The 27825-nt window shown below is 42.7% G+C and overlaps 1 protein-coding gene across 1 annotated transcript; it reads right to left on the reverse strand.

The window, feature by feature from the left end:
- LOC132783066 (galanin receptor type 1-like) lies at positions 1-26562 on the reverse strand. The gene is made up of 3 exons (XM_060788121.2): positions 25556-26562; positions 6286-6351; positions 1-821 (listed from the first exon to the last, which is right to left on the reverse strand). Exons 1-3 carry the CDS (start codon positions 26246-26248, stop codon positions 504-506), a joined length of 1077 nt encoding a protein of 358 aa, XP_060644104.2. The 5' UTR covers positions 26249-26562; the 3' UTR covers positions 1-503.
- Between the last annotated feature and the right edge of the window lie 1263 nt (positions 26563-27825).

Raw genomic sequence — 27825 nt, forward strand, 5'->3', positions numbered from 1 at the left:
CAGCCGTTCAACTCTCGTTTTTCTTTTTAGGCAAAGTGCAACCCCAAAGTCTATGATGCAATCAAGAACACCACTCACAAGTAACTGAAAGCATCTTTGTGGAGATGAAGGTAGATCTTTAGTGCAATCAATGTACAGTAGCAATTTTACGAGACATTATTTTAGCTATGTTTCCTACTCTCAACACTTCCCAGTTCTCAGTCCCTGCAAAATAGACTCATGTGATGCATGGAAATCATTCCACGAGTCACGAAACCTCACAATCAGTGGCAAATGCATGCAGATACAGCTTGGTGTGTAGAAAGCAGCTTAGATGGCTTCCCTTTTGTGCAATGTTGGACGCATCTTTATAAGGCTGTCCTGACAACTGTGTAAAAGGGCCTCAAAGGTGGCAATGATAAATAGGTTGCTTACATGATTAACTAGAATGGCCATCCAATGAGTTGGGTGAATTAATTTGCATCCTTTTTGGATTCCATCTCCGTTTTTCTCCACTTCCAGTTTTAAACATTGGTTGTTGAGTGACTGGTGGAAAAGTTCTCCATGCGAATCCTCACTAGCTTCTCCGCAGGGGGCGGCTGAAGGAGGAACTTGCAGGTGAAGACTTGCTGGCAGGATTTCCGGAAGTTCTCCGACAGGAAAGCATAGATGATGGGGTTGATGCACGAATTTCCATAGGTTAAGCAGTGAGAGATGATGCGGAAGATGAAGGAGGCGTTGTTGAGGGGGAAATGCCCAAACTCGGCCCACATGGTGATGATGTGGTGCGGGAGCCAGGAGATCATGAACACAGCAACCACAAGGAGCACCGTCTGGGCTGTCTAGAAAGGAAGGGTGGGGGAAGACTTTCAAAATGATCTATAGCAGTTTCCCTCAACCTTCCTAAAGCCGCGGCCCCTTAATACAGTTCCTCATGTTGTGGTGACCCCCAACCATAATATTGTTTTCGTTGCTACTTCATAACTGTCATTTTGCTACTGTTCTGAATCGTAATGTAAATATCTGATATGCAGGATGGATTTTCCTTCACTGGACCCAATACACCCAAATTTGAATACTGGTGTGCTTTGGGGAGGTTGATTTTGTCATTTGGGAATTGTAGTTGCTGGGATTTATAGTTCACCTACAATCAAAGTGCATTCTGAACTCCACCAATAATGGAATTCAACCAAACTTGGTGCACAGAACTCCCATGACCAACAGAAACTACTGGAAGGGTTTGGTGGGCATTGACATTCAGTTTTGGAGTTGTAGTTCACCTACATCTCTGGATTTTTGGAGTTGTAGTTCACCTACATTCACTATGGATTCAAACAATGATGGATCTGGACCAAACTTGGCACAAATACCCAATATGCCCAAATGTGAACGCTAGTGGAGTTTGGGGAAAATAGATATTGAAATTTGGGAGTTGTAGTTGCTGGGATTTATAGTTCACCTACAGTCAAAGAGCATTCTGAACTCCACCAACAATGGAATTGAACTTGGCGCACAGAATTCCCATGACTAACAGAAAATACTGGAAAGGTTTGGTGGGCATTGACATTCAGTTTTGGAGTTGTAGTTCAGCTACATCCAGAGATGTAGTTCACCTACATCCACTATGGATCTGGACCAAACTTGGCACAAATACTCAATATGCCCAAATGGTGCTGAGACTTATTAAATATGCCCATAAAACCCTAAACGGCTCCGGCCCAGCTTACTTATCTGAACGTATCTCTCTCTATGTTCCACCTCGTAATTTAAGATCTACTGGAGAGGCCCTGCTCTCGGTCCCACCAGCATCTAAAACGCGTCTGGTGGGGAGGAGGGACAGGGCCTTCTCGGTGGTGACCCCTGCTTATGGAATTGACTCCCTAGTGAAATTAGATCGGCGTCCTCCCTCCTTACTTTTAGGCAAAAACTAAAGACGTGGTTTTGGAGCTAGGCCTTTGGCTAGTGGGCACAGCAGCACTCTAGGCACTGAACTCAGACAATACGATTGTTTGAAAATTGGAAATGGCTTTATGACCTGTGATTATGTGATTTGTTCTATTTGGTTATGTAATTTTAATTAATATCACAGTTTAATTGTTATGTCATGGATTTTATATTGCTGTTTTATATTGTTGTTTTGATACTGTTGGCATTGAATTGTTGCCTGTGTTAGCCGCCCTGAGTCCCTCCTCGGGGGTGAGAAGGGCGGGGTAGAAATGGTCTAAATAAATAAATGTGAACACTAGTAGAGTTTGGGGAAAATAGATATTGAAATTTGGGACTTGTAGTTGCTGGAATTTATAGTTCACCTACAATCAAAGAGCATTTTGAACCCCACTAACAAACTTCCCACACAGAATCCCCATGACCAACAGAAATTACTGTGTTTTCTGATGGTCTTTGGTGATCCTTCTGACACCCCCTCTTGACCCCCCCAGGGGTCCCGACCCCCAGGTTGAGAAACGCTGGTCTATAGTAAATGTGGTTTGAACATTGTACCTAATAGTTAGGGAATATACAATAAGGGGAAATGTAATGTCTGAATAATGTTCTGAAATTACAAACATTTAGGTAGGAATTACAGTTTCCATGACAAATATGAATATGCTACATTCACTGGCAGTTGAATAAAAGGGTTATGAATCAGTTTTTGGTCAACTTTAGATTGGGTTTGGTTATTTGGGGTACTGATTCATTGGATAGACCACGTCCGCTCCAGTTTCTGATACAGAACTTATGCCATCTAGTAGTTGCCATCTGCTTGCCCACAGAAAACCATATTTAATAAGTCTCAGCACCATAGGAGGGTTTTGCAAGACCACTCACTCTCATTGCAACAGTGTAGTCATGGTGAGGCTGTGGACCATATTTTAGTTGTTGCAGACCACTGATGGTCCATGGACCACAGCTTGGGAACCACTGTTATAGCTCATACAATAATGATAATGATAATAACACTAATAATAATACATTTTAGTTATTACCTGCCTCTCCTGATAGCTCAAGGAGGAGTACGTGTTATTGTTAATGTTTATAGCTTATTTTGCTTATGAGTTTATGCATTGTTTTTGTATTATTGCTGTTATTGTTTATTGTTGTATTGTGGGCTTGGCCTCATGTAAGCCGCACCTAGTCCCTTGGGAGATGGTAGCGGGGTACAAATAAAGTTTTATTATTATATTATTATTATTATGACAAAGTCAAAAACATGAACATACAGTATCCAATAAATTACAGAGATAAACCACAAAAATATATTTTAAAAAACTTATATCCTTCAGATGCAAGTAAAGGTAAAGGTTTCCCCTGGCATTAAGTCTAGTTGTGTCCAACTCTGGTGGGTGGTGCTCATCTCAATTTCTAAGCCAAAGAGCCGGCGTTGTCCATAGACACCTGCAAGGTCATGGGGCCAGCATAACTACATGGAGCACTGTTACATTCCTTCCAAGGTGACAATGCAAGGTAACAGTATTAATCTACTCATATTTGCATGTTTTGAACTGCTAGGTTGGCAGAAGCTGGGCCTAACAGTGGGAGCTCACCCTGCACCCCGGATTCAAACCACCAACCTTTTAGTCAGCAAGTTCAACAAATCAGTGGTTTAACCTGCTGAGGCACCAGGGCGGTATATGTCCAGATGTACTGGGTTACAATAACCTATCATCTCCATATTGGTTTTGGGTAATAGGATTGTAGTCCAGTACATCTGAAGGGTGCTAGGTAGTGAAAGGCTCCTCTAATGTGCGCCAGAACTGTGCTATCTCTCTGTCTCCTTGGTTCCCATCTCTATTTCTCCTCTCCATCATCTAAATAAAAATAATAGTGGGTTAAGATCTGTAATTATGATATTATAATGTAGGACACATTACAACAGGAGCACGCATTGAAAAGTTAATGACCAGGGAAGACAAAGTCAAGTGGGCTATCTCAGAAGATGCTATGCCCCAAATGAAAAATTGATTCCAGATTCAATACATATTGGAATAAATTGTTTTAATCACATGCCTCTCTCATAGTTACTTGAGTTGCATAAGATTGCTTTGCAAGAACAAAACGTTCTTTTCATAATGGCTGTCAGCCTAGGGATCGAAGGTCTAAGCATTACACAGCCAAGGGATCATCGCTCGTACTAATGGTTTCAAATTTTCAAAAAATTGCTGCACCCATTATTCAGTTAATAGGGAACAGGTGCAAAACATCAGGCAAAATCTCTCGCATAACATCTCCCCAACATGACACAGATGAAAATGGGAATATTAGGAGATGGGGACTCTGATTTACATTGCCCCTTATTATATACACCAAGCTCCAAGAATCCCTTGACCATGCTATTGCAACTCTCAGAATCCCCCAGTCCAGCTAGACTTGTGTTGGGTATAATCCAACATATCACAGGGGAAAACAAGGACTCTTGTGATCCAGAAACACCCGTGTGGTTAAGATGGCAATTGAGGAAGAACACACAAACTTGGAGAGGTTGCAGCAGTTAGCTTTTGCCTGAGCTGAATAGGCAGAGCAAGACTCTAGCCTGTTATCCTCTAGCTCAGGTATAGGCAAACCCAGTCCCGGGGGCTGGATGCGGCCCCTTGGGCTCTTTCCTCAGACCCTCCTCTTTCTCACCATCCTATGCTATCCTATCCTATCCTATCCTTCCTTCTCTTTCCTTCCTTCCTCCTTCCCTCCCTCCTCTCCCTCTTTCTTCCCTTTCACCCTTTCATTCTTCCCTCTTTCCTTCCTCTTTCACCCTCTCTTTCTCCTTCCTTCCCTTTTGTCTTTCCTTCCTTCTCTCTTTCCTCCCTCCCTCTTTCTCCCCCCCCTCCATCTCTCCTTCCTTCCTTCCTTCCTTCCTTCCTTCCTTCCTTCCTTCCCTTTCATCCTTCCTCTTTCCCCCTCTCTTTCTCCTTCCTTCCTTTCCTTTTGTCTTTCCTCCCTTCTCTCTTTCCTCCCTCCCTCATTACCTCCCTCTTTTTCCCTCCCTCCCTCCTTCCTTCCCTTTCACCCTTTCGTCCTTCCCTCTTTCCTTCCTCTTTCCCCCTCTCTTTCTCCTTCCTTCCTTTCCTTTTGTCTTTCCTCCCTTCTCGCTTTCCTCCCTCCCTCATTATCTCCCTCTTTTCCCTCCCTCCTTCCTTCCCTTTCACCCTTTCATCCTTCCCTCTTTCCTTTCTCTTTCCCCCTCTTTCTCCTTCCTTCCTTCCCTTTTGTTTTTCCTCCCTTCCCTCTTTCCTCCCTCCCTCATTACCTCCCTCTTTTTCCCTCTCTCCTTCCTTCCCTTTCACCCTTCCCTCTTTCCTTCCTCTTTCCCCCTCTTTCTCCTTCCCTTTTGTCTTTCCTCCCTTCCCTCTTTCCTCCACCAAATTTGGACACAATACACCTCTCAGGCCAACAAGTGACCATCACTCATAAAAACACTGAAAAACACAGCAGAAGAAACTTTAAAAGTAAAAAAACAAACAACCATTACAACGCATGTGCAAAACCACACATATATACACGCACAAAACACATATACACAGACTGGGCCACAGCAATGCGTGGCAGGAGAGGACTAGTCTGGGATAAACAGAAAACCTGGGGATCAGATCCTGGGATATAGGGCCTGTCTGGAACGGACCTTTGGTACAATTCCCAGAGGAGATGGATGTTCTCTTGAATCTCTTCTGCAGTATAACAGTTTTTGACATATAAGGCTACTCCGCCTCTTCTCCCTTTTGTTTAGTTTCACAGAATGTGTCCAGAGGAGGGCGACTAAAATGATCAAGGGTCTGGAGAACAAGCCCTATGAGGAGCAGCTTAAGGAGCTGGGCATGTTTAGCCTGAAGAAGAGAAGGATGAGAGGAGATATGATAGCCATGTATAAATATGTGAGAGGAAGCCACACAAGCTTGTTTACTGGTTCCATGGAGATTAGGACAAGGAACAATGGCTTCAAATTACAAGAAAGGAGATTCCATCTGAACATGAGGAAGAACTTCCTGACTGTGAGAGCCGTTCAGCAGTGGAACTCTCTGCCCCGGAGTGTGGTAGAGGCTCCTTCTTTGAAAGCTTTTAAACAGAGGCTGGATGGCCATCTGTCAGGGATGATTTGAATGCAATATTCCTGCTTCTTGGCAGGGGATTGGACTGGATGGCCCATGAGGTCTCTTCCAACTCTTTGATTCTATGATTCCTACAGTATTGAGCCATGACCATTAATGTGGCATCAAACTGCAATGATTCTACAGTGTAGATGCAGCCTTTGTCACAACACGTCCTGCAAATTAAAACAAACACAACAGCACAGAAACCTAGAACAGATTTTTTACATACCTTTCTCTTTGATCGCTCCGATTTTCTGGAAATATTCTTCACTTTTTTATGAAGATGATATAACACCTAAGGAGAGAGCAAGAGGGAATGTGATGCATTAGTGAGGAATGGATCAGATATGGCCACAAATTGCCATGGAGACGCAACATATTGATTTGATGTTCATGTTAGAAATGTACCCATAACTTATTTATTTATTTCGGGCTTTTATAACCCGTCCTATTTCGACCTCCGCAGAGGGACTCAGGGCGGCTAACAAATCGGCAACCCATGGCACCCACATCAAAAACAGATACTCAATTTAACAGCAATATAATATTAATATAAAACAGTATAAATAGTATAAAACTATATAAAGCAGTATAGAAACAGTAAAAAAACAGTCAGCAATCATCGGTTTAAATCACCATCCAAGGGCATCAGTTTTATATAAGTCAACATGTCAGCAAGTCAGCCTAATCTACAAATGCCTGATCCCATAGCCAGGGGGCCACCACAGAAGAGGTCCTGTCCCTTTTCCCCACCAGATGTGATTGCGACAATGGGAAAACAACGAACAGGGTCTTGAAATGTTTTTACGCTTTATATGAGATTGGTAATAATTTTGGTTACTGTCTTTTGTGCTGTACATCTTTGATCTTGATTAATCTGTATATTTTATAGTTCATTGTTATGGTCTTTGTCCGGCGCAAGAAACATACATCAAGGGAATGCCATTCATCAAGGGAACCACTAACCACATAGGAAAGCTGATGAGGTAACACAACCTACAAACTATCTACAGACCCACTAAGAAAAGCAACAAATGCTACGTTCAGCAAAGGACAAGAGGGATCCTCTCACCTCTGCAGGAGTCTACCGTATACCATGCAGCTGTGCACAAGTCCACACAGGGACCAGAGGGCAACTAAAATGATTTTGGCCTGCATCAATAGGAGCATAGTGTCTAGATCTAGGGAAGTCGTGCTCCCTATTCTCTATTCCGCCTTGGTTAGACCACACCTGGCATATTGTGTCCAATTCTGGGCACCACAATTCAAGAGAGATATTGACAAGCTGGAATGTGTCCAGAGGAGGGCAACTCAAATGATCAAGGGTCTGGAGAACAAACCCTATGAGGAACGGCTTAAAGAGCTGGGCATGTTTTGCCTGAAGAAGAGATGGCTGAGAGGAAACATGATAGCCATGTATAAATATGTGAGAGGAGGCCACAGGGAGGAGGGAGCAAGCTTGTTTTTTGCTGCCCTGGAGACTAGGACACAGAACAATGGCTTCAAACTACAAGAGAGGAGATTTCATCTGAACATTAGGAAGAACTTCCTGACTGTGAGAGCTGTTCAGCAGTGGAACTCTCTGCCCCGGAGTGTGGTAGAGGATCCTTCTTTGGAAGGTTTTAAACAGAGATTGGATGTCCATCTGTCGGGGGTGCTTTGAATGCAGTTTTCCTACTTCTTGGCAGGGGGTTGGACTGGATGGCCCATGAGGTCTCTTCCAACTCTATGATTCTATTATTCTACCACCAAACGCAAACACGGATCTAGGAACATGAAAGGCACTGTAGACTTCAACCAGAGAAGCCAGCCATAGCAGAGCACCTGATGAACCAACCTGGACACAGAATATTATCTCAGAACATAGAAATGCTGGACAACTCTGACAACCATCAGGTTGGACTATACAGAGAAGCCATTGAAAACCGCAAGCATGTGGACAATTCCAACAGAAAGGAAGAAATTATGAAAATGAACAAAATCTGGCTTCCAGTATTAACAAACTTTAAAATCATAATAACAGTAAATAAATAAAGAGCAACACTCAAAAAGGGGAACTCCAGACAAGAAACAATCAGGGCCAGCTAATCACCTCCCAACAAAGGATTCCCCCAGGTAGTAAGAAGCCACACCTTGAAACTGCTAGGCCATTAAATACTAATCAAGATGGCTAATAGAAACATTCACACCTACCCCCAACAGACAAAAGTTCTTTCTCCCACCCTGGACATTCCACAGATACATAAACCCAATTTTCCTAGTTTCCAACAATCTCTGAGGATGCCTACCATAGATGCAGGCGAAACATCAGGAGAGAATGCTTCTAGAACATGGCCATATGTAGTGAATCTACTTACAGTTAGGCTTAGAATAGTCCTAGAAAAATGGTAGGCCCAAGGAGTTTGCAGCCATCTTAGGAAGAGATGCCGTGGGAATCCATTTTGTCACTCATTTCCAGGAGTAATAAAGTCAGAACTGTATAAGTAACCATTACGCTTTCAAGGCAAATCTCTGTAACAGCCAAGATAGTACCTGCATTGTTCCTGTTCTTATTAATAAACTTTCTTGTTCCTTGTTCATCACATCTGACTCAAGTGTGCCTCTGTGCTTAAAGATTTCAATAGCAGAAATCAAGTATCTAATGGTGGCAGTGTATGTTTTTAAAGAATTAACGTAAAGGGTACCTCAGTAACACAAGCCTGAGGGCTAGTACAATCACAGTCTTTCACAAGTTACCTCAAACAAGCCAAGGGCTTATCAGCACTGCTAAGTTGGTGTGTGTCAGTGTGCTTTCAAATAGAGTTTGTTTTGGCCAGGAAGAAAGTGCTCAAATTTCCACTATCAGCTTTTTGAGTTTTGTTGCTTGTAAAAGCAGAAGCTACATTCAAAATCTTAAGTGGTGTCCGGCTGAGTGTGTGGTTTTGGGTGGGATTATTCTTATTTTCCTCCCAAATAAATAACCCACCCCGCTATACCATACAACCCAAAAAACCTACAACAACCCAACATACTGATTGATTGAAATAATTGCACTTGGGCAAGCCTTTCTGCTTGCCAGCCTTATAAGTCGATGGTCCCATTCAGGCTTATTTAGCCAGAAGAAAGGACTCCAAGGAAGGCTACAAACAGACCTGATACATAATGAGTCTAATTGAAGAATTAAACAAGATTGCAGACCCATGATCAATATGAAGAGCTTAGAAATGATAAGCTGTTACTTGCAATTAATTCATTTCTGTAATGACTGGGAGGACATCTGCACTGTTGAATTAATGCAGTTTGACACAACTTGAACTGCTTTGACTCAATACTATAGGATCCTGGGGCTTGCAGTTTGGTGAGGCCCAGCACGCTTTGACAGAGTAGGGAGTGTGCCTTCCCTTTAACATTCATGGTTCATCTGCACTGTAGAATTAAAGCAGTTTGGCACCACTTTAACTGCCATGGTTCAATGATAATGGCACCAAATAGCAGCTCGAGACAAAATTCACAGAATGGGGAAGAGCAAAAACCTATATTCTTCAACGTTGGGCTTACTGGGGCCACCCTATAGCTGCTGCTGCTTATGTAAAACCACAAAATGGGCAGGTTAATTGCTTTAACACAATTAACTTCATAACACCCTAAGGTTTGTTTGACATGAATTATAATCAGTTGCTGGGCAGCAGTAGCTGGGAACACTATATTGCTTTCATTTCCTGCCTGTCAGCCTTTGGTCTGATCCTGACACAGGGCTCTTGCAATATGAGCTTGTGGGAGAAGTAGAACTTAATGCTCAGGATGCTTTTCTGAAGATTATCTTTTTGGAAAGATAACTAATTCTTTGTCATTCTGGAAAGAGAAGGTATTAGGGGCCATAAAAGAACTGTAAGGTAAAGGTAAAGGTTTTCCCCTGACATTAAGTCTAATTGTGTCCGACTCTGGGAGTGATGCTCATCTCCATTTCTAAGCCAAAGAACCAGCGTTGTCCATAGATACTTGCAAGGTCATGTGGCCGGCATGACTGCATGGAGCACCGTTACCTTCCCCCTGGAACCGTACCTATTGATCTACTCATATATGCATGTTTTCGAACTGCTAGGTTGGCAGAAGCAGGGTGTAATGAAGCCACGGCATCCATTTTAGGAAAGGGAGACAGGGAGAAGGCATTTTAGTTAGGTTTGTCTTGAGGGGGGTATTCAAATCTTAGAGGGAAAATCAGAAGGCTAGGATTGGCTATAAAGATGGGGGTGGAGCCTAAGTGGTCTAGAGGGGGGAAAGTGTCTTTTAAACAGAGGCTTGAAGTTCCAGTTTAGTCAGTTAGGGTTTGGAGCTGTTAGAGAGAAGAAGTATTGGTGTTAGTGAGAGTGAGTTTGGGTTTGGAGAAAAAGATTGGGTCAGTCTTTTGTGAAGTATTCAGAGTAGCTATTGAGTAAATAGCTAGAATACCGTGAAGGAGCAGTACCCAGTTAGTGGACTGTTCAATTCCTAAGGAAGTCTAGTTCAGGGTATTTTTGGCTAGATTCCTAAGGGGCATTTTTGGGAGTTACTTTCAGAGATTCATTTCCTGAAGTAATTTTCTGTGGTGGAACTTTGAAGACTTGTAACCCAGAGGATTTTAAGATTTTGACTCTAACGCAACCACAAGCTTTTTATGGCAGTGTTTTACTGAAACCATTAAGCATACCTGAATATTTCAAGCCTGTTCAATAAACATTCTTGTTATTTTATTTAAATTATACCAGCCTCAGTGTGAATACCTTTGTGGTCAAAGTATTATTAAAGTCACCTTCACAGCAGCCTCTATGAAACTATAGTGGCACAGTGTGTGTTACAGAACAAACTCTCAATATTACTTCAGCCTGATTAATATTGAAATGGTGGCAGCGGAATTCATTTGAAGAAGCATTTTACGTCTTTCAGTTCTAGTGTTTCCTAGTTCCTACCTTTTAAAAATACTAGATGTCTCACCCCCTTCTCTGTTATAATCTCCCCTGATATTCTTATATAATCAGTGGGATATATTTCAACAATTATATAAAGAGATATTTAAATATACAGTTGGTATAGTAGCAGCTAAACATAAAAAAAACCAAGATTATGGCAACAAGAATGATTGACAACTGGGAAATAGAGGGAGAAAATGTGGAGGCCATGACAGACTTTGTATTTCTAGGCGCAAAGATTACTGCAGATGCAGACTGTGGCCAGGAAATCAGAAGACGCTTACTTCTTGGGAGGAGAGCAATGTCCAGTCACGATAAAATAGTAAAGAGTAGAGACATCAGACTGGCAACAAAGATCCATTGCCTAGTCAAAGCCATGGTATTCCCTGTAGTAACCTACGGATGTGAGAGCTGGACCTTAGGGAAGGCTGAGCGAAGGAAGATCGATGCTTTTGAGCTGTGGTGTTGGAGGAAAGTTCTGAGAGTGCCTTGAACTGCGAGAAGATCCAACCAGTCGTTCCTCCAGGAAATAAAGCCCGGCTGCTCACTGGAGGGAAGGATACTAGAGACAAAGTTGAAGTACTTTGGCCACATCATGAGGAGACAGCAAAGCCTAGAGAAGACAGTTATGCTGGGGAAAGTGGAAGGCAAAAGGAAGAGGGGCCGACCAAGGGCAAGATGGATGGATGGCATCCTTGAAGTGACTGGACTGACCTTGAAGGAGCTGGGGGTGGTGACGGCCGACAGGGAGCTCTGGCGTGGGCTGGTCCATGAGGTCACGAAGAGTCGGAGATGACTGAATGAATGAACAACAACAACAATAGTAGGAGTTAGACTGCGTTCATTCTGCAGTGTAGATGCAGCCTATATCCCAGGTTTTGACAAGTCAGAGTCTGGGACAACCCTGAACTGTCAATCCGAGTATAACTGACAGCTGGTATGATGATAGGATTAAAATAATGAGCAGCAAAAATGAGCACTACTTGGATTGTATCTCAACTTTTCCAGGAACTCAGCTGCTGAAATTAGAAAGTTATTGTGAAAGAGTAAGTAATTTCCATTACTCCTTGTACTGTTTCAGCCGTGACTCATTACTCTTTATGTTGAATTTTGAAAGTATCCCACTGCATTACTACTTAACTTTGCCATTACAAGAAAACGGTAGGATGGAGTGGAAAACTTGATTTTTTAAAATCTCAAATGCCTCTCTTTAAAAAAAATATTATTTGAAACTGGTAAAAAAACAAAGAGCTTTGTTTTCAAGGAGAGGCAATCAGTCTTCCATCTTCATCACTATGATACTTCATCTTGTTGATGGGAAGCTTCTCTCTGGAGTGGAAATAATCTATTAGACAGATGGCAAGCTGTTTAACCTCAGTAGACTGAAAGCCAAAACCAAGGTTACAACATCTGTTATAGAACTCCAGTATGCTGATGACGTCATCTGTGCGCATTCAGAAGAAGACCTACAAGCCACTCTAAACACCTTTGCAGAAGCATACGAGAAGCTCGGCCTGTCATTGAAAATTGAGAAAACCAAAGTGCTCTTCCATCAGTCACCGGCCAATCCCTCTCCAATGCCAGAAATACAGCTTAATGGTGTAACATTAGAAAATGTTGACCATTTCCGTTCCCTTGGCAGCCACCTCTCCACAAAAGTCAACATCGACACTGAAATTCAACACCGCCTGAGCTCTGCGAGTGCAGCATTTTTCCGAATGAAGCAGAGAGTGTTTGAGGACCGGAACATCCGTAGGGATACGAAGGTGCTTGTTTATAAAGCTATTGTCCTCCCAACCCTGCTATATGTCTGCGAGACGTGGACAGTCTACAGATGTCACATGCAACTCCTGGAATGATTCCACCAGCGCTGCCTCCGGAAAATCCTGCAAATCTCTTGGGAACACAAATGGGCAAATGTCAGCGTGCTGGAAGAAGCAAAGACCACAAGCATTGAAGGGATGGTCTTCCGCCACCAACTCTGCTGGACCGGCCACATTGTCCGGATGCCCAACCACTGTCTCCCAAAGCAGGTGCTCTATTCCAAACTCAAGAACGGAAAATGGAATGTTGGAGGACAGGAAAAGAGATTGAAAGATGGGCTCAAAGCCAACCTTAAAAACTCTGGCATAGACACTGAGAACGGGGAAGCTCTGGCCCTTGAGCGCTCCAGTTGGCGGTCAGCTGTGACCAGCAGTGCTGCAGAATTTGAAGAGCTACGAATGGAGGGCGAAAGAGAGAAATGTGCCAAGAGGAAGGCACATCAAGCCAACCCCGTCTGGGACTGCCTTCCACCTTGAAACCGATGCCCTCACTGTGGGAGAAGATGCAGATCAAGAATAGGGCTCCACAGTCACCTATGGACCCACCGCCAGGATACCACTCTTGGAGGACCATCATCCTCGGACTACGAGGGATCGCCTAAGTAATAAACAAAGAGCTTTGTTTTCAAGGAGAGGCGATCAGTCCTGGTTTGGATCAGACTCAATTTACATTTTGGAGAAATTTTGGGTTTGGATTGTAGTGCCTATAATCTCCCATCTAGCGTAGCTAGTGGCCGTAATGGATTTATGTGAGTTATCGTCCAAGGAAAGAAGGAGATAAGGAAATAAGGAAGGGAGGAAGGAAAGAGTCTTCCAAATTCTGGCCCAATTTAATTTACATTCCCTTCCAACCAAATAATCCTATAGTACAGTATGTCGAGAAGAAGGCTGGCTTTCTTCCACCTTGCTGCTTTCAGAAAGCATGCAAAAGGGAGACATAAATGCCACATGTAATAGATTGATTTTCTTTTCATTAATTGGCTTAAGTACTGTGGCTCTTCCAGCTCTAATGGTTAAGTACATCCATTGCTTGGTTACAAGGGCACTCTAACTGTGTTTTCAAAAGGTTAATCTAAATTTTGTTGATAGAGCAGATACATTCTTCTCCTAATGGCTTTCTTTTTGAAATAAGGGAGAAAGCGAAAGAGAGAAAATCAACAGATGAGTCAACTGACAATATTTGCATCCAAATTGAAAACAATCCCTAACATCCACGGGAAAGTGAAACAATTTGAAGTTTTCATTAGTTTTAAAGATGTTGTCCATGGTGTTGAACTGTTATATCAATAGTTCAGCACCACGGATAGCTCCTTTAATTTTTTTTATTAAAACATGAACATGGGAACCATTAGCGGCTACTTTTTTAAAAAATCGTGTCAGAAGCAAATTCAGAATATACTGCAAGTCGCTTCTGGTGTGAGAAAATCAACCATCTACAACAGTGGTTCTCAACAACTTCCTCATGTTGTGGTGACACCCAACCATAAAATTATTTCCGTTGCTACTTCACAACTGTAATTTTGCTACTGTTATGAATCATAATGTAAATATCTGATATGCAGGATATGTTTTCATTTCCTGGATCAAATTTTGGACAAATACCCAATACGCTCACGTTTGAATACTGGTGGGATTGAGAGGGAATGATTTTGTCATTTGGGAGTTGTAGTTGCTGGGATTTATAATTAACTTAAAATCCAAGAGCATTCTGAACTCCACCAGTGATGGAATTTAACCACACTTGGCACACAGAACTCCCATGACCAACAGAAAACACTTGAAGGGTTTGGTAGGCACTGACATTGAGTTTTGGAGTTGTAGTTCACCTACATCCAGAGAGCACTGTGGACTCAAACAATGATGGCTCTGGACCAAACTTGGCACGAATACTCAATATGCCCAAATGTGAATGCTGGTAGTTTGAGGAAAATAGACTTGACATTTGGGAGTTGTCACCTCTAGACTGGATTACTGCAATGCACTCTACGTGGGGCTGCCCTTGAAAACAGCTCGGAAATTCCAGATGGTCCAACGGGCGGCAGCCAGGTTGTTAACTGGGGCTCCTTACAGGGAGCGGTCAACCCTCCTGTTCAAGGAGCTCCACTGATTGCCAGTTCAAGGTGCAAGTTCTTACTTACAAAGCCCTGAATGGTTTGGGACCCGCCTACCTGCGTGACCGCATCTCTGTATACGAACCCACACGATCTCTTCGATCATCTGGAGAGGCCCTGCTCTCGATCCCACCTTTTCTGGAACTCTGGAACTCACTCCCTAAGGACATCAGGCAGGCCCCAACCCTGGCAGGCTTTAGGAGGAGCTTGAAAACGTGGTTGTTCCAGTGTGCCTTCCCAGAATAATATTCCCATAGCCCTTTGTCCTCCAAAGCACTTTACATTTAGGTCTGCTTGTATGTTTTCCACAAACGCCACTTTCACCTTTTCGCCCATGCGCCGGCATTACTTCCAATTTTAACTTTACATTTGGCCTACCCACAGTTTTAATTGTGTGTTGTCTTATTGTTAATTGTTACATTTTTATTGTTTACGTTTTTATTTTAATTGCTTGTATTGTTGTTATTATTGCTTGTATTGTTGTATTTGGGCTCGGCCTCATGTAAGCCGCACCGAGTCCCTTGGGGTGATGGTAACGGGGTACAAATAAAGTGTTATTATTACTATTATTATTATTATTATTATTGCTGGGATTTATAGTTCATCTACAATCAAAGAGCATTCTGAACCCCACCAATGATAGAATTGGGCCAAACTTCCCAAAGGGAACCCCCATAACCAACAGAAAATACTGTGGTTTTTTATAGTCTTTGGTGGCCCCTCTGACACTCCCTCATGACCCCCCCCCCCCAGGTCAAGAAATGCTGATGTAAGCGATGGATGAATTCACCATTTTGGCCCTAAGTTTTTCATGGGTCAATATTCCCAAGCAACCTTTAGGAAAGGGTTTGTATAGCCGAAATTAGGCCCTATAAGGGTTGTGGGAATTTTAACTTCCATAATTCCTCACTTATGGCTATGCTGGCTAGAGCTGATGGGAACTGCAGTCCAATAACTTCCAGAGGATCACACAACCCCCTTGCTACCACCATTTGGCAAAATAATTATTTTTTATTTACTGTGTCATCAGCAACCATACCATTGTATTACATTTCTAACAGAACAAAACAAACAAACAGATTAAAAAAAACAAATTTTGCAAACTTGGTAGTTGATTAAATGTCCTTTGACCAGTATCTGGCCACTTGGAGTGCCTCTGGTGTTGCCGCAAGAAGGTCCTCCCTTGTGCATGTGGCAGGGCTCAGGGTGCATTGCAGCAGGTGGTCAGTGGTGTGCTCTTCTCCACACTCGCATGTCGTGGATTCCACTTTGTGGCCCCATTTCTTAAGGTTGGCTCTGCATCTCGTGGTGCCAGAGCGCAGTCTGTTCGGCACCTTCCAAGTCACCCAGTCTTCTGTGTGCCCAGGGGGGAGTCTCTCATTTGGTATCACCCACGGATTGAGGTGCTGGGTTTGAGCCTGCCACTTTTGGACTCTCGCTTGCTGAGGCGTTCCAGTGAGTGTCTCTGTAGATCTTAGAAAATTATTTCTTGATTTAAGTCGTTGACGTGCTGGCTGATACCCAAACAAGGGATGAGCTGGAGATGTATCTGCCTTGGTCCTTTCACTATTGGCTGCTACTTCCCGGCGGATGTCAGGTGGTGCAATACTGGCTAAGCAGTGTAATTTCTCCAGTGGTATAGGGCACAGACACCCTGTGATAATGCGGCATGTCTCATTTAGAGCCACATCCACTGTTTTAGCGTGGCGAGATGTGTTCCACACTGGGCATGCATACTCAGCAGCAGAGTAGCATAGCGCAAGGGCAGATGTCTTCACTGTGTCTGGTTGTGATCCCCAGGTTGTGCCAGTCAGCTTTCATGTGATATTGTTTCTAGCGCCCACTTTTTGCTTGATGTTCAGGCAGTGCTTCTTGTAGGTCAGAGCACGGTCCAGAGTGACTCCCAGGTATTTGGGTGCGCTGCAATGCTCCAGTGGGAATTCCTTCCCAGGTCATCCTCAGAGCTCGGGATGCTTGTCTGTTCTGAAGGTGGGCAAAATAATTGTTTAGTAGCTATCTGAAGCAGTGAAATTGCTTACATTGAATATGGTGAAGCAAGGGGGTGCTATCTTCACATAGTGTACCCAGCAATAGTGCCAGCTTTTCCAAGAAACAGTCTTTTAGTAATTTTTCTGTCCAAGGTTTGATCACACAACCAGTTCCCAGGGAGATTTAGAATGGCAGACAGGGACATGTCTGAGTGACCTAGTGTTGCAATTATGGACAGGGAAGATCTTTCTGACCTTTAAAATGCTTTTATGAGACACGTTCTTCTTTGGAACAGGTTTATGAACGTGCCCCAGACTCCTGCTGAAGTGAACCTACACAGGAGGAAGGGGAGAAGGTACAGGAAAAGTCAGAGTCCAAGACATTGAGGACTCTATCACCTCTGTTCTCTCCTTGCAATCACATTTTTAGAACACGGATGTCATGGATAACTTTTCAATAACTTTAAAGCATAGGTAATTTTTATTTATTGTAAATTTCTGGTAAGATAAGAGGTATCAGAATTTTATTTTATTTTTAATTTTTATTAAGGGTTTTCAAAGATGGGGTACATCCAAGTTTCAGAAATCAAAACTTAGACTTAAACATTGCATTAAAAAAGAAAAACAATAATAGGGGTTGGGGGGAGGGAAGGGTTCAGGAGGGTGAAGGTATATGGGTGGGTGGAGGAGATGTGGAAGGTAAAGGTTGGGTCACAGGAGAGTTCTTGATCTTATTCATCCATTTTGCCCCAGAGACATTAATATTACCTTTCTAGTCATGATTCTCACATGTCTGAGTTTAGTTCATCTTGACCTTTAAAACTCTTTACGGCCAGGGTCCATCGTACCTTAGGGACCGCCTCTCCTTCTCCCATCATCGGAGGTCGCAACGACCAGCCCAACGTGACTTACTCCATATACCGGGTCCTAGAAAAGTGCCCTTGGAAAGGACCAGGCGCAGATGGGCTTTTTCTATTTCTGCCCCTGCCTTGTGGAATTCCTTGCCGCCCTACATGAGAGCCATGCGTGACTTAGGGCCTTTTGCTCTCGCACTTAAGACCTGGCTTTTTACTAGAGCATTCGATCTCTGTTGATTTTTAATTTTTGTATGTATGTATTTTATCTTTTGTAAGTTAGCTGTAAATCGCCTGGAGCATTCTCGGATGGAGGGCGATTAATAAGTTATTAAATGATGATGATGATGATGATGACGATGAAGTATTTTTTGATTGGAGACCAATCTATCCTGCCTATCCCTGCCTTCTGTTTATTTTCCAGGTGCCATGTTAGGGAATCCATATTTATTATATCTAAAAGTTTGATTATCCATTCCTCCTTTATTGGTAGATCTTTATTCTTCCATTTTCTTGCTATTATAACTCTTGCAGCTGTCGCCATGTGAAAAAAGAGCTTGTCTTTAATTTTTTCAAGTTCAAAATCTAATATTCCCAAGAGATAATATTCAGCTTTCATTTCTATTTTTATATCCAGTATCTTGTTTATTGATTTGTGAATCTCTTTCCAGATTTTTTTTGTTTTTTCACATGTCCACCATGAGTGGAAGAAAGTCCCCTTTTTACTTTGGCATTTCCAGCATGTCTCAGAGACGTTTCTGTAACATTTCGCCTGTGTACTCAGCATGATGTACCACCAGTACATCATTTTTAACCAGTTTTCCTTCAGGTCATAAGAACTTATCCACTTTAGTTTAACTTTCCATATCTTTCCCCACTCTGTGGTTCCAATAGTATGGCCTAAGTTTGCTGTCCATTTTGATATAAAGTTTTTTATTCTGTTTTTCTCTGTTGTCCAGCTTAGTATAATTTTGTAGAGTTTGGTGATTCCTTTTTTTTCTCCAGCCATAATTTTATCCCAGTGATTATCTCCTTTATCGAAGCCTAGTTTTTTGTCTTTATTGTATGCTTCTGTCAGCTACCTGCATTGGAACCATGATATCTCGCCAAATGAACTTCTTATCTCTTCCAGTGTCTTCATGGAAAAATCATCGTTGTTCTTTTTTAAGATGTCTTTATACCTTGGCCATTTCTCCCACCCTAATTCTCTTCTTTGTGTCGCTTCAAGAGGGGAGATCCGCAGAGGTGTTTTTTGATAGAATTTAGGTTTGTATTTTTCCCATATTTTTATCAGTGAGGCTCTAATAAAGTGATTGCCAAAGTTTCTTTCGATCTTTCTTTTGGCGTACCACATATATGCGTGCCACCCACTTCTAAGGTCGTATCCTTCTAGAGCTAGATCTTTTGTTCTGATGATATTGGCCCATTCTTTGCTCCAGATTAGGCCACAGGCATCGTAGTATGCTTGAAGATCTGGTAACCCTTCTTGTTGTTCATTTGTTCAGTCGTCTCCGACTCCTCGTGACCACATGGACCAGCTCACGCCAGAGCTTCCTGTTGGCCGTCACCACCCCCAGCTCCTTCAAAGTCAGTCCAGTCACTTCAAGGATGCCATCCATCCACCTTGCCCTTGGTCGGCCCCTCTTCCTTTTGCCTTCCACTTTCCCCAGCATCATTGTCTTCTCTAGGCTTTGCTGTCTCCTCATGATGTGGCCAAAGTACTTCAACTTTGTCTCTAGTCTCCTTCCCTCCAATGAGCAGTCGGGCTTTATTTCCTGGAGGATGGACTGGTTGGATCTTCTCGCAGTCCAAGGCACTCTCAGAACTTTCCTCCAACACCACAGCTCAAAAGCATCGATCTTCCTTCTCTCAGCCTTTCCTAAGGTCCAGCTCTCACATCCGTAGGTTACTACAGAGAATACCATGGCTTTGACTAGGCAATGGATCTTTGTTGCCAGTCTGATGTCTCTACTCTTTACTATTTTATCGAGATTGGACCTTGCTCTCCTCCCAAGAAGGAAGCGTCTTCTGATTTCCTGGCCACAGTCTGCATCTGCAGTCATCTTTGCACCTAGAAATACAAAGTCTGTCACGGCCTCCACATTTTCTCCCTCTATTTTCCAGTTGTCAATCATTCTTGTTGCCATAATCTTGGTAACCCTAGACCACCATTTTCTTTACTTTCAATTACGTTTATGAATTTTATCCTGGGTTTCTTCCCAGCCCATATGAATTTTGTTATTTCTCTATTCCAGTTCCTAATTGTCTGTTTATTTCTTATGATGGGCAACATCTGGAATAGGAAGAGAAGTTAGGGCAAGACCATCATTTTTATGGCTGAAATTCTTCCCAATAATGACAAGTTTAGAGACTTCCAGTTAGCCATTTCTTTACTAATTTCTTTCCATTTTATATCGTAGTTGTTCTTTAAGAGGTGTAGGTTTTTTCCCAAATATTTGATTTTGTCCACAACTTGTATACCACTTCTTCTCTCTAGTAACTTTTGTCTTTCTTTTGTTATCTTTTTTGTTAATACTTTTGCTTTGTTTTTGTTGATCTTAAACCCTGCTATTACTCCGAAGTCTTCTATCTTCTTTATCCACTCTTCCAAGTTGTCCATTGGATCTTCAATTAGACAGATTACATCATCTGCAAAGGTCCTAAGTTTATAGGAGTGTTTTCTTATCTTTATTCCCTTAAGTGCATTGTTGTTCCTGATGTTATTTAATAGAATTTCCAGGGTCATTATGAACAGGAGAGGTGAAAACGGGCACCCTTGCCTAGTTCCTTTTTGTATGTTTATCTTTTCTGTAGTCTGCCCATTTATACAGATTTTAGCTTCCTGGGTACTGTATATAGCTTTTATTGAGTTTATGAAGTGGAAACCCATGTCAATCTCTTGCATGAGCGCGAGGAAAAAGTCCCAATTTACCCTGTCGAAAGCCTTTTCGGCGTCTAATGCTAGTAAGGCGCATTCTTTATCATTGTTTTTTTTCGTAGTGTTCAATTATGTTCACTATGGTCCTTACATTATCTTTAATTTGACACCGGTAGGAATCCTGATTGTTCTTCTTTAATCCATCCTTTAAAAAATTGCTTTAATCTCTCTGCTAATATGTTTGTAAATATTTTATAATCAACGTTCAAAAGGGAAATTGGGCGATAGGTATCAGAATTTTTATAGAACAACATTTTTATAAAGAACGGCATTGGACATACAAACATACTGATTCTATGCAACTACATTGGTTTTGCAAACACCTATGACGTTGGCTAACAAACAAACCAAAAAAGATTATATTTTTACTCCGCATTCACACCATATCCATCCTCATGTATCCAGATATTACCATTTACTTTTCTCCCTCCTTGGGGGAGAACACCTGTTGGGCCAGACCCTGCTTTCATGCAGCCTGCCAATGCATAGTTTCAAAACATCCAGGACTCCAAAACTTCAAAACTTCTCTTTCCCAAAGAACAATGGCAAGGACCAGCTCTCTGTTTTCCATACAGCAGAAACTAACTCCCTGCACAAAATCCAAGACTCCAAAATGCACTCCTGCCATCCATCTAAAACACAGACATGCGCCTTTCACCTTAAGAACAGACAAGCATCCCAAGCTCTGAGGATCACCTGGAAAGGAATCCCACTGGAGCATTGCAGCACACCCAAATACCTGGGAGTCACTCTGGACCGTGCTCTTACCTACAAGAAGCACTGCCTGAACATCAAGCAAAAAGTGGGCGCTAGAAACAACATCATACGAAAGCTGACTGGCACAACCTGGGGATCACAGCCAGACACAGTGAAAACATCTACCCTTGCACTGTGCTACTCTGCTGCTGAGTATGCATGCCCAGTGTGGAACATATCTCACCACACTAAAACAGTGGATGTGACTCTTAATGAGACATGCCGTATTATCACGGGGTGTCTGCGCCCTACACCACTGAAGAAATTACACTGCTTGGCCGGTATTGCACCACCTGACGTCCGCCGGGAAGTAGCAGCCAATAGTGAAAGGACCAAGGCAGTGACATCTCCAGCTCATCCCCTGTTTGGGTACCAGCCAGCACGTCAACGACTTAAATCTAGAAATAGCTTTCTAAGATCTACAGAGACACTCGCTGGAACACCTCAGCAAGCGAGAGTCCAAAAGTGGCAGGCTGAAACCCAAAACCTCAATCAATGGCTGATACCAAATGAGAGACTCCCCCCTGGGCACACAGAGGACTGGGCGACTTGAAAAGCACTGAACAGACAGCGCTCTGGCATCATGAGATGCAGAGCCAACCTCAAGAAATGGGGCTACGAAATGGAATCCACAACATGCGAGTGTGGAGAGGAGCAAACCACGGACCACCTGCTGCAATGCACCCTGAGCCCTGCCACATGCACAATGGAGGACCTTCTTGCAGCAACACCAGAAGCACTCCAAGTGACCAGATACTGGGCAAAGGACATTTAATCAACTACCAAACTCACAAATTTTGTATTTTGTCTGTTTGTTTGCTTTGTTCTGTTAGAAATGTAATATAATTGACTGGTTGCCCTGACACGACAAATAAAAATAAATATCTGGCTTCACATTGCTGTAGCCTGGAAAATCAAAAGACTGGTATCATCTTGGCTTACTCCATAACTGATGGCCATGTCTATGGTTGGTAATAAGGTGCTCTGCCCATTCTCAGGTGTACTGTCTTTTTCATAATCAACTCTCCTAATTGAAAGCTGAAACTTATCCAAGCACTCTGATGGCATTCTGAGTTCAATGATAAAACAGGTGTAGGTAACTAACCCTGGTTTGGGACCCTATTTTCTGATCCGACTATAGATGGGCACCCAAGTACATGACCAATGACAAAAACTCCCACTAAATAAAATAGACAAGTTCCCAATAGGTTCCATAGAGAACAGAAAACCCCATCCGTATCGAAATATGCTAAAGAAATTGGAACAGAATGGACTAACAAAGATTGAGGACTTATTGAAACCAGACGGAACTGTCATGCAATGGGAAGAAATAAAAGATAAATGCGGGCTCGGAAATTGGTTACAATGGGGAGGGCTGTCTAAAAAACAAGAGAATTGAAGACTAAGGAAACCTCAGAAACAAATCTTGACAAAATAATAAAATGGAAAGTTGAGAAGGAGAAAGGAATAATGGGATTTATCTACGTAAATAAAAATGTAGTGTTCATTTGTGGGATTAACATCGCTCAAACACCGCTGGACAAATTGCTGCCAAATTTGGACACGACACCTAATAACCCAAGGAGTGACCTTCACTCAAAAAATTGAGTTTGTCATTTGGGAGTTGTAGTTGCTGGGATTTAAGAGCATTTTGAACTCCACCAATGATGGAATTGAACCAAATTTGGCACACAGGACCCCCATGACCAAAACAAAACACTAGAAGGGTTTGGTGGGCATTAATCTTGATTTTGGGAGTTGTAGTTCACCTACATCAAGACTCAAACAATGATAGATCTGGCCCAAACTTGTCACGAAAATTCCATATGTCCTAATATGAACACAGATGGAGTTTGGGAGAAATAGACCTTGACATTTGGAAGTTGTATTTACTGGTATTTATAGTTCACCTACAATCAAAGAGCATTCTGAACTCCACCAATGATGGAATTGAACCAAATTTGGCACACAGGACCTCCCATGACCGAAAGAAAACACTAGAAGGGTTTGGTGGGCATTGACCTTGATTTTGGGAGTTGTAGTTCACCTACATCAAGACTCAAACAATGATAGAACTGGACCAAACTTGGCACGAATATTCCATATGTCCTAATATGAACACAGGTGGAGTTTGGGAGAAATAGACCTTGACATTTGGGAGTTGTTGTCACTGGGATTTATAGTTCACCTAAACCAAAGAGCATTCTGAATCCCACCAACAACAGAATTGGGGCAAACTTTCCACACAGAACCCCCATGGCCAACAGAAAATACTTAAGGTCATCCAGTACAACACCCCTTTACCAGGGCAGGAAAATGTAAACAAAGCCCTCCTGACCAAGAGCCATCCAGCCATAGATATAGATAGATCTATATGATTCACACACACACAGATATAATATCCTAGATTTGAAAGAGACCCCTAAAGAAGGAAAATTATATGTTGCATGTTCCAGATAAGGCAAATCAGACACTCTCCACATCAACATTGACAAAGAAACAACAAGAAATACTGTTTACCCACAAGCATAAAGACATTACATATATTAGAAACCAACACTTTCTCATTACTTTATTTTCCAGATCACCAGACTGGGCCACAGCAATGCATGGCAAGGGACGGCTAGTATACAAAATAATCACGGAAATTCAATATAAAACAAAATCTAGCCTAACAGAAGTCTGGAAGGAAGAATTAAGTTGCAGTGAGAAAGAAATAGACAATTGGATGAAATCAATAAAAAATAAAACATTTAAAGATTAAAGAAATGCAACTGAAAATACTGACAAAATGGTACAGAACTCCCATGCAATTGGCACATATTATGAAAATATACCCAAAATTATGTTGGCACAACTGCGGAAAAACAGGAACATGCACCCACATCTGGTGGAAATGCAAAAAAATACAAAAGTTTCACGAAATAATTAAGAAGGAAATGGAGGAGCTATTAGAGATAAACATAGAATGGAACAAGACTCAATTTTCCACTCAGAAATTAGAAAGTAAAGGGGAATTTAAAGAATAGGAGGAAATAATAAAACACATGATGGATGCAATCAAAGCCTCAGTGGCCCTAGGCTGGAAGAAATGGGATAGAAAAACTTGGTATAAATATCTAGCCGACTACCTACTCCAAGGTTATATCAGTGAAAGGAAAAGTTACTATAGGACGGGCCAAATCAGAAGGACATGGGAGGCAAAATGGAAGGGTCTCATTTACAGAATAAAGGGAAAAGATAAATATACAGAGTTAAATAAGACTATCCTCATGATTGAACAATTGTAATAAGCACTGCAAAAGTAGTTAACTGTTCCTGGGTACGGGGGGGGGGGGGGTACTGGGGTTGTGGTGGTGGTAGGATTGGAAAAAAACTGGTATTTTGACTGCTATTTTTGAAGATTGTATGTTTCTAGGTAAAGGTAAAGGTAAAGGTAGTCCCCTGACATTAAGTCCAGTCATGTCTGACTCTGGGGTGTGGTGCTCATCTCCATTTCTAAGCCGAAGAGCCAGCGTTGTCCGTAGACACCTCCAAGGTCATGTGGCCGGCATGACTGCATGGAGCGCCGTTACCTTCCCGCCAGAGCGGTACCTATTGATCTACTCACATTTGCATGTTTTCGAACTGCTAGGTTGGCAGAAGCTAGGGCTGACAGCGGAAGCTCACGCCGCTCCCCGGAATCGAACCTGCGACCTTTCGGTCAACAAGCTCAGCAGCTCAGTGCTTTAACCCACTGCGCCACCGGGGGCTCCCTTGTTTCTAGGTATTATACAATAAAAAATTCTTTAAAAAATCATGACCAATGCATCAAACAATGGAAGTTGCCAGAGGTCACTGTTCCAATTTGAGAAATGAGCACTTTTTGGAAAATTGCAACCTATTCCAATGGTAGATTGGCACTTCTAGAAACTTCAACTTTTGAGCGGGCAGAAAAGGGCAGGTCCAGGGAAACTGTTGGAGTTGAGGCCCATAAATAGCCCCAAGGTGGCACTTTGCCCATCCCCATACTAAGCCACAAAAGATTTGGGTACAACAATCTCAGGTGGGTCTGTATCCTCTCTTCCTCATCATGATCACTATCACTCCACCATCACCACCCACCTTGGCATAACAGCAAGAGATGAGTACCAGAGGCAGCAGGTAACCCATCACCAAGATGGTCACCTTGTAGACCCGCTTAGCGCCCGGGTTCTCAGCCCAGTGTTCCCAGCAGAAGGATCTGTTGGGCGCCTGGGGCTGCTCACTCACAAGGACCTGGTGCTGAGCCACCGGGATGGCGATGAGGAGGGACAGGAGCCAGATGACTCCCACACCAAGAGTGGCATTGCGTTTGCTGCGGATCCAGAGCGAGCGCTTAGCGTGCACCACAGCAATGTACCGGTCCACCGACATGGCCACCAGGGTGAAGATGCTGACCAGCATGGTGGCCATGACAAGGTAGTGCACCCACTTGCAGAAGAAAGCACCAAAGATCCACTCAGGCAGAGAATAGATGGTGGCATGGAAAGGGACGCAGAAGAGGAGGAAGGAGATGTCAGCGATGCTCAGATTGAGGATGAAGATGTTGGTGGCACTGCGCGACGGCCGTCTTCCTGGACGAAGGCGGCCTAGAACCACCAGTACCAGTGTATTCCCCACCAAGCCCAGAAGGAAGATCAGTCCAAACAGCACAGGAACAATCACTGTCTCAGGTCCACCTCCGGACATGGTAGGCCAGCAAGAGGAAGCGTTGGCCTGCTGGAACCTAAAGTCATTGAGGCTGCAGGTGGTGCCATTGGTTTCGGACTCCGCCATGGAGCAGGATCACTTCATAGGATGCTCCCTCAGCTCAGGAATGTCCAGACCCTCTTGTGTTTTGCAAGAAAGCTAGGTGTTCCAGTGGAGATAGCAGCTCAAAATCCTTGACCTTGGTCCACAGACTTCTTCTCCAGTATGAAGACCTGTTGGCTTCTTGAATACTCTCTTTGCAGAGACTGTCCCTGGGACTAGGGACAGTGAAGATAGTCTCTCCCCAAAGATTTTTGTGGTCTTCCAGTTTTGAGATCAACAGCAACACAAAAGAAGGGGCTGATTCAACCTGGATTTGAGAGAAGCTGCCGGCACTTTCAGCTTATTTCAGAGGAGTGCCTGTTGATGTCCTTGTCTGAGTGTAGCTGAGAATAGGCTGTTTCCAGCTCCTCCTCTCTCTCTCTCTCAGGAGCTGAAAGGAGGGAAGAGGACTCACAGCTGAGTGGAAGAGACACACTAGAAAGGGAGGTGTGTGTGCGTCTCCTCTCTTCACATAGGAGACAGTTTCCTTCCCATTTTCCCAGTCTGCAGGACCAATTAAAAAGGCTCAACTCCACTTTCTGTGCCATAATGTATTGAGCCACAGTAACCCTCCTCTTGGAAGATTTATAGTTTCCCAAGGGCTCAGAAATAAATATATGATTTTTTCCTTTAAAAAAATTATTTCCAGTCTTGCACAAGTTCAAAGCATCTGAAGATCGAGACTGGACCACCATCAGCTGTAAACCCCTAAACTCTATAGCTTCAAACCTTTCAATAAACTGCATCATCTTTACGATTTTGTGTAACTTGTATATTTCAACGGTGTACTGTATTTATTTCTTATATATGAAATGTATATAAACTGATTCTTAGACATGTATCAAAATGTCATTTAGAAACAACCACCCCTCTGTGACCCTGTTCAGATAATCTCATGGGAATGGAAAAGGTTGGGCAAATCCCACTGGCTGTTTTCCAAGCCAGATAATCATCAGATTCATTGTGTGTGTGAAGATAGGTGACTTTATTTGCCAGTTAGATACACTCCAAATGTTGGTACAGTTTTGTCTGCCACTCCTTCACAGAAATAGCTAAAAAAAAACCTCCAAGTGGGACAGGGGGAACTTCTGAAGCTTCCCTCTCCCTCTGTTGCTGACTGTTGGTGTGATAATTATATTTTTTTTTCACTGATAAAACAAACAGCAACCCTAAAACTTGCACCAGACATACGGAAATAATAACGAAACGATTTCGAAACGATTTCGAAAAATTACGAAACAATTACGAAACCAATTGAAAAATTCGTTTCGTTTTTTAGTTGCTCCTGAATGGTTCAATATCGCTTCGTTATCAAAAAAAAATAACGAATTAATAACGAATTACGAAATTAACGAACGAAACCACCCAGCCCTAATCGCTACAATAAGAGAGTGTACATGTCCTCCTTCATTTCACAGATAAAAACAAGATGGCAAAAGCTGTTAGTGGGGAAAAAACACACAACCTAGGAAAGACTACAGTGGGTTTGCTTTTGTCCAAGGGTGCATTTACACTGTAGAATTAATGCAGTTTGACATCACTTTAACTGCTATGGCACAATG

Source organism: Anolis sagrei, chromosome 8 (assembly GCF_037176765.1).
Source record: "Anolis sagrei isolate rAnoSag1 chromosome 8, rAnoSag1.mat, whole genome shotgun sequence".
Classification (NCBI taxonomy): Eukaryota; Metazoa; Chordata; class Lepidosauria; order Squamata; family Dactyloidae; genus Anolis; species Anolis sagrei.

Coding starts and splice junctions, on each gene's coding strand:
- LOC132783066 (XM_060788121.2), bottom strand. CDS start 26,248: ATGGCGGAGTCCGAAACCAATGGCACCACCTGCAGCCTCAATGACTTT. Junction 6,352..25,555: donor TCTCTTGCTGTTATGCCAAG/GTGGGTGGTGAT, acceptor CTCTCTCCTTAG/GTGTTATATCATCTTCATAA. Junction 822..6,285: donor CGGAGCGATCAAAGAGAAAG/GTATGTAAAAAA, acceptor CTTCCTTTCTAG/ACAGCCCAGACGGTGCTCCT.